This window comes from Agelaius tricolor, unplaced genomic scaffold (genome assembly GCF_023055355.1).
Source record: "Agelaius tricolor isolate 1412-34295 unplaced genomic scaffold, bAgeTri1.0.p SCAF_5, whole genome shotgun sequence".
Lineage (NCBI taxonomy): Eukaryota > Metazoa > Chordata > Aves > Passeriformes > Icteridae > Agelaius > Agelaius tricolor.
The window spans coordinates 55,075,092-55,089,711 of record NW_027269265.1 but is presented as its reverse complement, the minus strand read 5'-3'; the positions used below and the strand labels follow the sequence as shown (position 1 = coordinate 55,089,711).

Below are 14,620 nucleotides of genomic sequence, written 5' to 3'. Positions count from 1 at the left end.
AAAACTGAAAACGCATCACAGAGTTTATGTTAAATTTTGCTACCTCAGATGTTCCAAAGAGATGTGAGAGGCTGTTTCCCAAGATGAAAATGCTATAATGTGAAAGATTATGCAGAGGGAATGCAAGTTTATCAAGTAATGGGGCTTTTGGTAAGAGAACACATAGGAGGAGGAACAAAATCTGGACTTCTGGAGTCAGCAGAATTATGTAACAGAAACCAGAGATACCTCTACATATACACAGATAATACAATCTTAATGTTGTAAATCTTCAATTCAATAAATCTCTGTTGTTCTCATTCAGCAGGGATTTCATCCAATTAGAGCCACTTGGCTGATATCTACTTTGCAAGTTTTTTCTGAATCAAGGTGGCATCATAATTCTGTCTTTTATGAACAATTCTGAACAATTACTTCAGCAACACCACCTAGAAAATTGAAGAAGAAAAAACAGGCTCTTGGCTTCAATATCAGAAATTATCAAGATGCATAGAATGGAAAAGTAAACAAAATCAAAGCAGAATTGAGATTTGCTAAGGGGACAACCTTGTTGGACACTATGAGGCATCCCAGGCCATGCAAGGCATCCAGCAGTGAAATAAAATGGGAGAAATGAATACCTCCAAACACCAGCTCATTAAAAGGGAGAGGGAGTGACAAAAAAGGTTCAAGTATCATCATTAGGTTTGGATTTCCTGGAATCTCTGTCCAAGATCCTAAGCAGACCTGATTTAAATACTCAAAATGTTTACTCTGAAAATGTCTTCCACAGTGTGACAAGACCTTGACTGCAAAAGCTGCATCTTACCCTGAACTCCACAGGAAAGACTCAGAGCCAGCCCAGGAGATTGAGATATAAATGGAGTGACAGCAGCAGCGTGAAATATTGTGAGCAGTGTGAAATACAGTGTGAAATATTACACTCATTAAAAAGCCCTGTGCTCCAAAGCCTGTCCCTTTATCAAGCCTCATCTAGAATGTGACAACAAACAGGCTCCTGGGATGATACTATTTCCTTTTAAAGAGGCTGAATATTATTGGATCAATTGTCACAAAGTTATGACTGTAGTATCTCATTATTAAAATCAGAGTATTTATAAGGCATTACAACAAATTTCTTCAGTGAAGCTTCACTTCTTAAATTGTCAAACCATTGTATATTGAACAGAAAACATAACATCAACTTCATTTCTATAAATAATGGAGGTTGACTAAAAACTGGTATGCTGAGCTGTTAAAAATGATGTCAACATAAATTCAACATAATAGAAAGAGGAGTTGCAAGTAAGGGTGTCAATATAAATAAAAGCAGACAGATTAGCAATTATATAGTCCAATATTAACAACTGAATAGTCCAACTTAAGCCTTTTCAAGTTTATTTGAACCAATCTAAAAGTCAGATAGTAGCCTTGAAATCATGCAAATATTTAGTTTTATATTCATAGGAAGGGTTTTTTTTTTTAAATACAAATATTTGTTTCATACAATTGGAAAAGTAATAAAATTACATCTATATTTGGAAGGCTGGATCTCATCCAGATCCAATTTTTCATGGATGTTCCTGCCTTCCCCAAACAGAATTCTTTTCCATAAAGCAATGATGGCACATAAAAATCCACATACTCACAAGTTACAAACCCAGTCCTGTGCCATCAGTCTTAACTTTGTGGTCTACTTTTAGCCTAATTACAGAAAGGAAATTATTGGGTGCATAAAGAGGTTTGTGATGAAGTGCTCAGCATAAGGACCTACATTACACTCAGAGTTTCATGGGGTTTAATTTTCCCTTCTCTTGTCTTTTTTCTTTTGGGATTTTTAGGTTTTTGGGGCAGGTTTGGGGGTATTTGGTGAGGGGTCTGTTTGCTAGGTTTTTTTAATTCATCTCTGCATTTACTTTGGGAAGCGTAGGAATTTTCTTCAGAAATCATTCCTGACTATTTTTAACAAGCTCTATTTTCCTCTTTTTTTTTTTTTTTTTTAAGTAGCATTTATTTAATGTGCTTTCATCTCTTTTTTCTGTGTTCTCACCATTGTAAATGGAAGGAATAGAGAGCCCTGGGAGCCTCCACACATCTCTTTCCCCACTTGTCCTACCTCTATTTTTGACCTGGCTCCGCTGTTAGAAATACTGCATGGCATTTGACACCATCTTAGAGAGCTCTTGAGGCTCATGTGGAAAAATGATTTAAAGAAAACACATTAACTTTTGAGGAATACCAGAACTCTCTGGGAGGCTCTTCAAACACTTTGCCTTCTGTAGCATCCTTTACTGGGTAGCCTGATCAGAGCTGCATTGACACATCCCTTAGCTCAGCAACCGTTGGTTTCCTAATATCCTAATATTGGTGTGGCCATCCAAACCCTCCTGTTTTGTTACACTGAGACCTAGATATCTATAGATATATAGATATAATATCATGATTGAAATGCACAGATCACATATTCCAAAAGGCAGAGCCTTTTAAAAAAGGCACAATTACAGCAAATTTAGGGACACTGATTTTAGTGGAGCCTGAGAAAAGCTGGCAGAGGATGCCTCAGATAATGCTGATCAAACTGCAGTAGAAATAAACCCCACCATAAACGTGGTGGTTTCCTGGATCTCATTTAAACCTCAGAGATTTTCCTCTCCAATATTTCAGCACTGAGTTGCTCAGGAAAGAAAATGTGGCACTGACACAGCACAGTGGAGGAGTCTCAGCCACACTCAGGGTCCAGCTGCAGCAGCCAGAGTGATTTCAGAAACAACATATGTCTGTTCTAAGAAGGGGTGATCAACTCCAGAACAACAAAAGGATCCAGCCCCATCAGATCACAAGACCAGGACACAGTTTTCCAAATCCCATTTACAGTATTGCAGGTCTTTAACAAGGCAAAATGCTTTTTCTGGTTCTAATCCAGTTGAAACAAGAGTTAGTTAATATAAAAGCTGTAATCTGCAATGAGAAGGTCAGACAGCATGATCACATAAACCTCTTCCTGTTTTGTCATCTATGACCTATAAAACTGAAACAGAGGTGACTGAACAAACTTCAGGACAGAGATAAACTCAAAAGTACTATTTTCTTTTTACAAGTCCTCAGCCAAATGCAACTCCTTAACTAATTCTAGCTTCCCTTGTGTCCCAAAGACATCCTGGTGTAGGATCAGGCACCAGGCTGAATCAGAAAGCAGATTCCTGAGGGATGGGTCACCTGCTGACCATTTCCAGCGCTTCCAAGGGGAGCTACTGGGATGAGAAGAATCCAGCTGCAAGACTGAACAACATTGTGAGTTTCACTCACAGGGATTAACTGAAAATCATGATTGGAAGTTCCAGTTTGGCTGAAATATTAGTTCAGAATTACAGCATTTGAGGGCTTTGGGGTACTTGCACTGCTGTCTGCTCCCAGCCTGACCCTTGGCTGCATAGTGAGCTCAATGGCACTACCCTTCTATGGACTCCACTAAATTAGTTTTTGTAAAGCAAGAAATTAACCTTATTCATTTGATAACTTGTTTGATATACAAAAGTACATTTCATTTTTGTCCCTGTCATAGCCACTGTCACTGGGATCTTCAAATCCCTTTTTCTACTTGTGTTTTATGGCTTTATTTCTTTTTCTAATTCTGTGACTCACACTAGTTCTGACCATGGCCTCTGATTTTATTTCCCTGCACAGTCCCTCAGGGGGGTCAAGACAGTGAAAACTATTTTTAAAAAAACACCAAGGGGAAAAAAGCCACTACTAGTGAAAGGATGGTGTCTCAAAGCAGCCAAAACCCTTGAAGGGCTTGGGAAAGGTTTCTGACCCAACTCTGAGGAACCAGCTCTGATGCCAGGAATGCTGCTGAAAGCAGCACATTCCAGCTGCTGGATATGATGGTCCCAGCCTGGAAGGTGCAGAGAGGGTGAGAGACATTTCTGCTGAGGAGCAACCATGGACTGGCAGCTGGCTGGAAGCCAGATTTGGGGGAGGCAAGAGCTACAGGCCCTGGAAACACTTCCAGCCTTTTGGATCTGGGTGTAAAGATTGGGGCAAGGCTCAAACCCAGAGCAATCCCCCCCTTCCTTTCCCCTGCCACCCTCCCAGGCACCTGCAGGGGATGTGCCAGCGTGACCTGCAGCCCGCTCAGCCCAGAGTTCTGCCTGAGACCAAAACTAGCTCAAGGGCCCTGGGAGCAGCCTGGGATCCCTCCAGTTATTTTTGGCTCAAGTGTGAGGCTCTTCTGGTTCAGTCTGTAAAATAAAGCCTAGGAGGAGTAGGTGTGGCAGTCATTGCCTACCTGGCAGGTGGCAAGGACGTGCTGCAGGCTGGTCTCCAAAAGCAGGCCAGAGCATTCTGCAATCAGCTGTACTCAAAGCAGCACCTACACATGGCACCAGCTCTCTGCTCTCCTTCCTGCTCAGAATTTCAAGTAAGCCTCAGAAAGGGCCACACACCACAGAATTTGCACAGCTCAGCCTGCAGTCCTTGTTACACGCAAAGAATACACCCAAGTTCAAAGACCAAGAGCAACCAGCTGCTTGATGAAGTTTAAACTTTGAAATAAAGCAAATTACTGTATGGTTTTGCACCAATGCACACACAGAAATAACTAACTTGTGATCAAAGGGAAAAGGAAAAGCATGGTAAGTTTTTCAAGCTCTGCCCTACATTTCAGTATAAAATTACATTAACACACAATTCCCACTTTTCCAATTTGTTTGCGGCCACGTAGCAAGACTGAGTACAGGAAAATCTATTTCTTGCAACCATTCAGAGGAAAACAGAGAGATAATAGCAACAGATTTATTTCATATCAACCAGTATTTGTTTGCTTGTAACCCAGCCTAAACATCATTAATGCAAAGAGGTGTTTTTCCATGAACACAGAAGTAATTATTTGTTTAGCACAGATATTTGAAAGAAATTGCAAAAGGAACACAGGATTATGATATTCTACCACACAATATGCATTTAAAACGTGGGAAATTCACACCTCAGTGGTTTTGCCATCCAGATTACACAGATATCATTCTTTTTCCACATAAAATGCTCACTAACATTTGAAACAGGTAATGCTACTCCCAAATGACAACTGCACAGGGCTACAATAGATGTTTCTATCCCTTTTGTTTCTATTAAATAACAAGTGATAAAAATAGAACAAGTCACTGCATGCTGCCGACAGTTTTGTAGATTTTCCTTTTGCTTTGCTGCCTTTTCCTCTTTCTTATGTTATCTGTCTCAATCTGATTTCCCTTAGCTTGAGGAGTATTCTGCAGGCATTTGATTGATGAAAATCAAAATTACTGAACCATTCCCCAAACCCAAATAAATAAGTAAACAAACAGAATATTCCTTAGGCTGGCCAGCATTTAATAGCAACACTTGCAGCTGAAAAACCAAGATTGCTGACCTCAATCACTCTCATCTAATTAAAGAAAATTAGTTAGAAAAGCAATTCTACCACAAACCAGCTAATATCCTTGTATTCTGAAATACCTGTTCTGCCTATTCTACAATAAAATACACATTCCTTTTGTTTACAGTCACAATGCCAGTTTAAAACCCCACATTTTTACTCATACTTGAAAAATGTTTAATTTCAAAGCAATTTCTACATGTGGAATGTGTCTACAGACTGTATTAGCAGATTTTCAAAATTATCAAAATAAAAACACCCATGTGAAAGCACAGACAAACCATCACACACACACATCTCTCTGCATAATTATAGAGGAATACAGGAACTCTGACTTGAAGCCTAGCAACAGTATCCAAGTATTAGTTAGTCTGCTAATCAACTACCAAAAACTCACACACCAGCTCAATGTGCTTCATTTTCCTAAAGCAAACAAAAAACCAGACAAAAGAATCCTATCAGTCCTGGCTCCAGAGCTGCTGAAGGACAAGATGCACAATAGAAAACAAACCTTGTTCACTTGAAGAAGAACAACCCATGTCATTTACTCCGTCTGAAAATTCATCCCATCACAAAGAACCAAGGCAAAAGAGAGATTTAAAAATAGGTTATCCAAGTCAAAGGATTATCAGCTTGCAACACACTTAATATCTGCATATCTGTATGTAATGAAAGCTTCAAAATTCTTACATATATGATTGGGTTTTGTACCTCCATCCTATAGAAGCCATAGTAAATTCTGTACAGCAAATGCTTCCTAAATCTGCTGTGCTCATTTACTCACAGACAGCTGCAGGCTGGATGAAAACAATCAGGGATTAACTTTTCTATTCATCACGTCTTTTAATCCATTACTTTCTCTTAGTTTGCAATAAATAAATGCATAAAGTTAAATAAATTATAAATGTGCTATGGTTAGTTAAAAGAAAAAAGAAGTTTAAAAGGGACACTATTATTATTTTTAAATATTTTTAATGGTGTGCAACTGCTGTACATCAGGGGTATGTGTAAGGTCTTCCTCAAACCATAAAAGAAGATGCAACAATAGTCACTGAGCTGGGATACACTTCTGGGTCCCAACAACTTCCAAAATAACCAATAATTAAAATAAGCTACTCTGGTGCTGTTATTATTCTAAACAAAAAAAAAACTAACTAATTTGGGAGTATGATGAATTGATATAATCTGAGAAGCCACACTAAGCATTTCATACTGCTTGTAAAACGAGTTTCTAAGTACCTTATGGTAATAGGGTTTCTTGCTTTATGAAAAATACTATTGTAATTTGTTTCAAATAGGATTACTTTTTAAATGATATGGCAATTTCCATCCACCTTTCAAACATCTGCCATGAAAACAAAAGGGATTCCCTCATAAAAGAGAAATACAATGAAATCTGCATCTTGTTTTTAATCCTTTATGAGCACCTCTTTTTTTCTGCCTTTGGATTCCATTATCTTTTCTGTTTGATTCAATCTTACAAAACAGCCTCATCCCAGTCCAGAGTAAGAATTTTCCTGGTAGAATCAGCCAGGGGGGTTTTATTGGACTAAAGCCACAGGAATCCCTTGCAAGGCTTTTTCTTCATAGGTTTATTCACATTACTCCATGGGACATTATTCTCACCTTTTTTGGCTCTAAAATATTTTTTATATTTTTCTTCTTTTTCCAGAACAGCTGGAAGTCTTACAATTATTGCAAATAAGCTAATTTTATATATGCCTAGTTTTCATATCTATCTGATGTGAAAGTGCTTTACAATTAAATTAAAAGAAGAACAATCTTGGTGGGATTCGATCTGTAGGACAAAGATTTCGTGGCTCTGATGTAAATCAGAATTTTCTTTCTAAAATAGAGTCTAAAATAATTACAAAGTGCAAAGAGATTGGGATTGTTAAGTGAACTTAAAACAATAACAAGTTTTAATGAACTGGTTCAGTATCAAAATTCAGAATCTAAACAAAAATATTTTCTGAGGGATGAGTGATTAAAAGTTTCTCAAGAGACTTATTAGTATGAATAGTGCTCATCTTCCTGAGGATACTTCCCAAGCTCTTCACTATTCCTTCCCCCTCTGCTGTCTCTAAGGAGGTGCATTACTCAAGTGATAAATTTTGGAATACATCCAAAATTATAGGAACACAGTGGGTAACCAGACAAGCACAAGAAGCAAAAGCCAACTTGCTGAAGCTGAAATGCTGACATCACTCTGCACATTCATCATCACAGCAGCTCTCAGGTTTTCTGCTCAGGATTTGGTTCTTTGATTTACTCTTCTTTTTTTTTTTTTTTCCTCCACTAGGAGACTCCAAAAATGGACATTTTAACAACTTCATTTTTCATAAGTAATAAAACTTAAAGGACAAATGTACGGCTCAATTAAATTAGGTGGGAGGAAATAAAATAATGCAATGTTTACTCTTTAAGACAAATCTATTCATTTAAACAGTCATGCTCAAGCCACCATCTTGCAAAAATGGCAAATGAATAATAGAAGCACCAATATTTCTATTTTTCAGTGGCAAAGATGGAGGCATCAGAAAAATTTGGAGAATTTTCCCATAGAATGTATTTTCTAAAAATTTTTCTAGAAATCACCAAATCCTATAAGTCAGCAAAATACCCCATTACCCATATGTAAATATAAACAACAATAAGACACTCAACCTAATAAGAACAACATGTTCATTTTTAATTCATGCTTTACAGATTATTAATAAATATAGATTGATGAAGAATTTTTATTTGGAAAGGAACTATCCCATTATCCCAGAAAAAAAAACCCCTTCCAGCCTATCTCTGAACTTTTATGCAGAAGTTATGACTTTGGTGCATTTTGCCCTCAGTTTTCTCAGTGCACACAGCAAGAGCTGAAAGTGCTACAAGAACTAACATTACCACAGAACCCTCAACCATATCCCTGCAGATCATATGCAAAAAGGAAGGGAAAGGGAAAGTAGTCCTTAATCCACATCCTTAGTTTTATATTTCATGTGAGCTGGCCTCATTTCCCATATAAATGAAATACTCAAGTCAGAGATTTGCCTTGCTGAGTTAAATCAGTGCCGGCGAGTACACAGAGCCTCCTGCTGCAAAAGAAATGCCTTTTTTTGTTCAACTTCAGGATATTTCTCTGGAACTTAAATTAACTTGAATTAAAGCATTTTAACCTATTTTGTTAAACTGTATTAGGCATCATTTGTATCAAACTGGCTTTTATTTTAATGGCAAATCTCTGCATAAAAAGATATTGAAAGAGCCTCCAATTTTTTTGTCAGGGGCCCTTAAGGCCCTTAATGCCACCAAACTCAGAGAGAGGGAATGCTCTCATGGATGTGAGGAGTTGGCTTCTACCATATATTCATTTAATTGTGGAGAAGCATCTTTCTCCATTTTCATGTTTTGATCAATTATTCCTATTTGGGAGCTGCTTTTAGGTGAGGCCAATCTGGAAGGGAAGTGGATGTGTATTTAGTTTATTACAAACTGACTAATTTATACTTAGAAAGCACCTAGCACTTACCACATTTTCCTCTTCAGAGTATATTTTTGAAAACATTTCAGCTTTTTCCCCATCTGCATTTTTTTACAAGAGTCACTTTTCAAACCTCCCTGAAATGTCAGCAGCCCTGTGGTTGTATCTCACATAGAATCAGTTTTAACATCTTTGCAAAACCCTGGCACAAACAAGCACAACTTATTTTCAGAGTCTGTAAATATTTTGCTTACCAATATCAGCTTCCCTGTGATTCTTGATGTATTCAGCAAGCTCAAAATTTCCCGCTATTATAGCCACCTAAAGGGTTGTAAAATAGGCACAATTAATATGTTGCCATCACTTGCCAAGAAGGAAAACATGTCACATCACTGACAAACATCAGGCAAAGATATCCTCATTTCACCAAGTGGAGCAATTCTATTACTTTCATTCTGCCAAACAGATACTGGTATCTGAAACACCGATACAACACTGAAACAGCAAGAAATGAGATCTTAATCTGTTGGTAAGAGCACTGCCAGTCCCCCAGCTGCCCATTTCCCAGGAATGCTGGCATGGTGGCAGTCTCAGGAGGCTGCTGGAAGAGCTGCTGCTCTTCACATGGTGGCAGTCCAAGGCAGCAGTGAACATTAAGCACAGCATCCCCAAAGCTCTGAGAGCTGTACTGGTGTGTGGGGAGTGCTGCAGCAGAGACACACTGAATATGTTATCTCCCTTTAATTGCTCCTGCCTCGCTCCTTACCTGAGCAATAAAAACAGGAGCTGAAATGCAAAATACACAAGAGAGCCAAAGAACAAGAGCTACCAATATTCAGGTTCCACTAAGGCACCAAAAATCACATTGAAAGAAAGAGACTGGCAAAGTTTATGCATATGTATAGAGTTTAAAATGTCTAAATACATTGAGTTCTAAATTAATAATTTTCTTTTTCATTTATTTCCTGATTGTTGAACACCGATCTGAATTCTCATTTCAATAGACTTAAAAAGAAAAACATCTCCAACAGGTGTGAGGGAAGCAATTTGATTTTGCCATTGCTGGCTTCTCCCTTTTTCTTCTTCTCCTCTTTTTGCCCTGAATATCAAGGAATTGTCTTTTCTGGCGCCATTTTGCAGCTGTGACAGATCCTGTTCTCATCCACAGTGGCACTGTGGATTTCCTGATGTATGTGCAAGGCATAAGCTGGGCTGGCCTTTCTCACAGAAACTTCTGTATCTGCACAGTGCAGGTTAAAAAAAAACTGAAAAAAAATCTTGCTGTAGGATTCTCTTGGATATAGGATGGTATCCAAGAGAGTCAGACATGAGAAATTATTAAAAACTCCATGCAAATTTCTGAACTGATGACCAAGAAAAATTATTTGCTGGTTTTTGCCTCTCCACATATGAAGAATGATGCAAAGGAAGACTTAAATGCAATGGTCTTAGGGAGTGTATGAAGTACAGTTAAAATCAGCAGTATCTTGGAATGTAACAAACATAAGATTTTGTTTCTACACTCAGCCTAGGAAATTGAATGGGCAATTTTATTTACCAGTAACCAAAGCAATCTAATACAGAAATCCCTGAAATTGAAGACTTTACACCCAAGCTGTGGCTGCCCCATCCCTGGCAGTGTCCAAGGCCAGGTTGGATGGGGCGCGGGATAGTGGAAGGTGTCTCTGCCCATGGCAAGGAGTGGATCTGGGTGACTTTAAGGCCCTTCCCAACTCAAACCATTCTGGGATTCTGTGATCAGGGAGGTTGGACACAAGCAGGTTAATGCACCAACACCTCAACACCATCCAAACCATCCATCTGAAAATTGCTATTTTAAACACTGGTAAGCCAACCTTTATTCCAGAAGCCCCTCCAGACAGAAAGAGTTTCTTAGCATGGATGACATATCAGAATCTGGCCCCCAGCCTCCTCTGGGCAGCCCATGATTCTCCCTGGCAGGCAGCACTAGGAAACCAACAGCAGAGCTGTACCAATCTTCCCTCTTTAACTTCCAATTCTGCAGCCTGGCTGGCTCCAGGTTCATAACAGCAACATTTGTGCAGAGCTCTGAGGTTTTCTCTGCATTGTAAGCAAGTGGTAATACTTCTCTCTGATGTTACCCCTAATTAGCAGTAAAATTCCAGCAAGGGGTGGAATTCAGTGACAGGCAGCTTGCTAGACAGCAGCCATGGTACTCAAATGAAAGAATTTTTGATATCGAGCAGATTTTAAACCTCAAGGATAAACATGCTCTTCAAGTGATAAACATACTTTATTACTTGGGGAAAAAAAAAAAAAAAAAGAAAGATATTTCCAGATAACTAAGAGACAGCTTGACAGGGAATTGTTCCTGTATTTGCTTCTGAACCAAGCAGCAGATTCAGCAAGCTGAAGGAACCATTTTTCTCAATTTAATTCACTTCGATGCACTAAAAACAGTACGTAAAATCCTTACAGCAAAATGAAGGAAAGATATGTTAAGATCTAAGGAAAGCAAGGAAAAGTTAAAAAGTACAAATATTTCTTGGCATAACATCAATGCACTTCACTTGAATTTGATGGGTAAAATGTGTGGGAGAAAGTGAAGTCAGAGCAAAATCAGAAAGGCACAAAATTATTCTCATTCAACTTGTACAGTTACAAATCACAAAGCATGGAAACCTTAGCCCTTTTTCCATACAAACGTGTCTTAAACCAAAATTATAGTGAGTTCACATGAAGATATAAATGTGAATAATACATTAGGACAGTGAATGGTCTTCACAAGATCCAGAGATAGAACCAAGTGAAGGTGGTAGAAATTCTTTCCTTGATCAAGTACCTAAATCAGAGACCAACTGAAGCTCTATATTTGTACTAAATTTCTTTGTACTTTAGAAAAACATAGTAATGCAGCATGTTGGCAGAAAATACTAGAGTTTGATTCTCTCCATGCTTCATAATTTACATGGTTTTAAATAGCCATAGTTTGTTTTTCAGGATGTTCTGTAGACAAGTGCTAGATTTAAAATTAAGAGGTTGTGGCAGGAAAGAAGGTTTTGTTTGAGCTTTCTTTTGATCACAAGACATCTCCTCTTGGCAGTGAAAAAGTAGCACAGCCAGCAAAACTGCAGCAAAAGTTGCTTCCAATTCCAGTAGGAACTGGATTCCAGTCATCAAAATGCATCACGTGCATGTTTACAGACATGAAATATCACCATGAAAGGCTGGAGGTAGCACTTTACAACTAGAGGCTATCTACCAACTCTGTTATGCTGAAGCTTCAAAAATTGCAGCTTTTCTAAAACTGCATATGCAGCAGTCTTGCCATAATTCAGGTTCTTACATTCCTGCAGCAAATATCCTTTCATGTCATCCTTTTGACATTTATCTCACATCAAAAGTCTGTGTATCCTCAGTCACATTACTCTGCAAACCTGATAAAACCTGGTTCTGCATCTTGTATGAGGTAAAAGCATCACTCACACACAATTTGCACTAAAACCTGCTTTGTGCTTTGCCATGATTTTAAAGGGTGTCTTTACTTTGCATCCAGAATCAGAAAGAGTTGACCTGCAGGGTCCCAGTATGGTGTCAATCAATGCCCAGCAGAAAAGCCTGACTCAGTAATTCAGTGCTTTTAAACCCAAACCAGGATTTTTGTCTGCTGCAGACATTTGGTTGGGAGCCCTGCCACATTCTACTGTACAGAAAGCAGAAATTATCTTGTTGGGGTTTTTTTAATCAGCATTAGAGGCAATTTTATATGAATGATAGTAACCAAAGTGAATCGCTTATCAGCTCCCTCCCAAGCTTAATTGACCCCACTAAGGCTGTTGACATGGGTACCTAATTATTACCAAATTACCTTTGATAACACACATGTCTGGCCTGAGTAAGTCTGCCACAGGGAAACAAGCAGAGAGCAAAGCTAAGCAGGAAGATGGATCTTGGTAGGAGGCAACTGATATAAAATAAAAAGAGAGGATAAAACCATGCTGCTGGACAGTGGTACCTCCTCCTATTCCCACAATGATCTGCCTCCAGCATGACAAGACTTAATGGAGTGCCCAAACCAGGTCCCAGCTGGGACACCCTGACGCACAAAGCCATGGGCTGAACAACTCACTGGAGCAGAGCCAGGAGCTGGCTGTCACTCAGTGTGTGTAACAGGGAGCTTGACCAGAAATGTTGTGTTTACAGAGACATTTCCTGTGCCTGGGGAGAAGCAGAGCTGTCACAGACACCCTGGTGTCTCACAGACAGATGTTTCTTTCAAACGATGCAAGGTTCCAGGGCCTCGCTGTTTGCCGTGGCAGGCAGTGCCAGATGCTCTCCTGCCAAGGCAAGGGAGGAAGGGAAGGAGTTCAATCGACACTTGGCCAGTTGCTACGGGTGGTAACCAAGGGACAGCTCAGCGGAGTGGAAACCTGAATGAATGAATGAATGAAGCAGCTGCACGGCAGGGACTGAGAGGGAGAGGCAGGAGGTGGGAGCATCCCAGCACTGGGCAAGGAGCAACACCCTCAACACTGGCACCTTCACAATCGGGCTCCTGCTCCTGACAGATCATTCCCACCCTTGGCTTTCTGATATTCACAGTCAGAAACAATCCTTCTGGATAAAGGAACCTTCACAAGTGGGTCTCTTTCTCCTGACAGATCATTCTCAGTCCTGGCTTTCTGATATCCGCAGTTAGAAACAATCCCTCTGGATAAATGTCACAGACATGTTTCATGAAAAGTCCTTTCCTTAGGATTTTTTCTCCTGACAAGCTGAGAGGCCTCAGAAAATGTAAACAATGATTATCTGCTGCTGTGGAATGCAACAGGTAGATCTGAGATTGGTCTCATGTGGTTGTTTCTAATTAATGGTCAATCACAGTCCAGCTGTCCAGACTGTCTCAGTCAGTCACAAACCTTTGTTATCACTCCTTTTCTATTCTTAGCTGGCCTTCTGATTAAATCCTTTCTTCTATTCTTTTAGTATAGTTTTAATATAATATATATCATAAAATAATAAATCAGCCTTCTGAAACATGGAGTCAACATTCTCATCTCCTCCCTCATCCTGGGACCCCTGCAAACACCACCACAGATAAAGGCACTGTTTAAGTTGCCTTTCAGGAGTAAATTCAGAAATTAAATATTTGAGGTATCAGGTACTGCTTTTTCTGCATCACGTTCCCCAAAGAAACTTAGTTTAAATCATGGCAAATAAAAGTACTTTGTGTAAACAGTGAAACTGGCCGGATGTCCCGTTACAGGTTTCAGTGTGACAGAGTTTCACAGAGTTTTCAGACTCTGCATCAGACAGAAGTAGCACTGAATCACCACCATCTCTCTGTTTAGCCACATAAATGCAGTTCTAAAGATATCAATTTACTTACAGTCAAGTATTTACATTTTTATGGGGACTAATGCAGTTTTTTGTTCCTTTTGGGAAATTAGAAGTTGTATTTACACTTTACCTGGCACTAACATTTCACAACTGGTATTTTCCCGCTCTTGAAATGTATCACAGATAGAGATTATATCAAATACCAAATTATTTTGTAGCCTGTTAACAAATACAATTTTAGAGCTTTATGGGCTAGCCCCTGAAAGACAAACACCACAGCAAAATTACACTACCACTCTTGGGAACAAACTGCTCCACCCAAGGACAAACAACAGAAAAAAGAGAGAAACTGAAGCTGTCCCATCTCAAATCAAGACAATGAACTTTGGCAAACTTTCTGTGTGGGACTGAAGAGAGCCTATTAGTCCATTTAT

General features: G+C 39.1%; 1 protein-coding gene across 6 annotated transcripts in view; it reads right to left on the bottom strand.

Annotated features, from left to right (window-relative positions):
• The window catches only part of SHANK2 (SH3 and multiple ankyrin repeat domains 2), a 249,330-nt gene that overhangs the window by 208,437 nt on the left and 26,273 nt on the right, over positions 1-14,620 (bottom strand). For all 6 annotated transcript variants that reach the window (XM_071428342.1, XM_071428343.1, XM_071428344.1 and 3 more), the window contains one exon: positions 9,119-9,185. In XM_071428342.1, the coding sequence (XP_071284443.1) occupies positions 9,119-9,185 (67 nt within the window). The remainder of the gene's footprint in view (positions 1-9,118; positions 9,186-14,620) is intronic.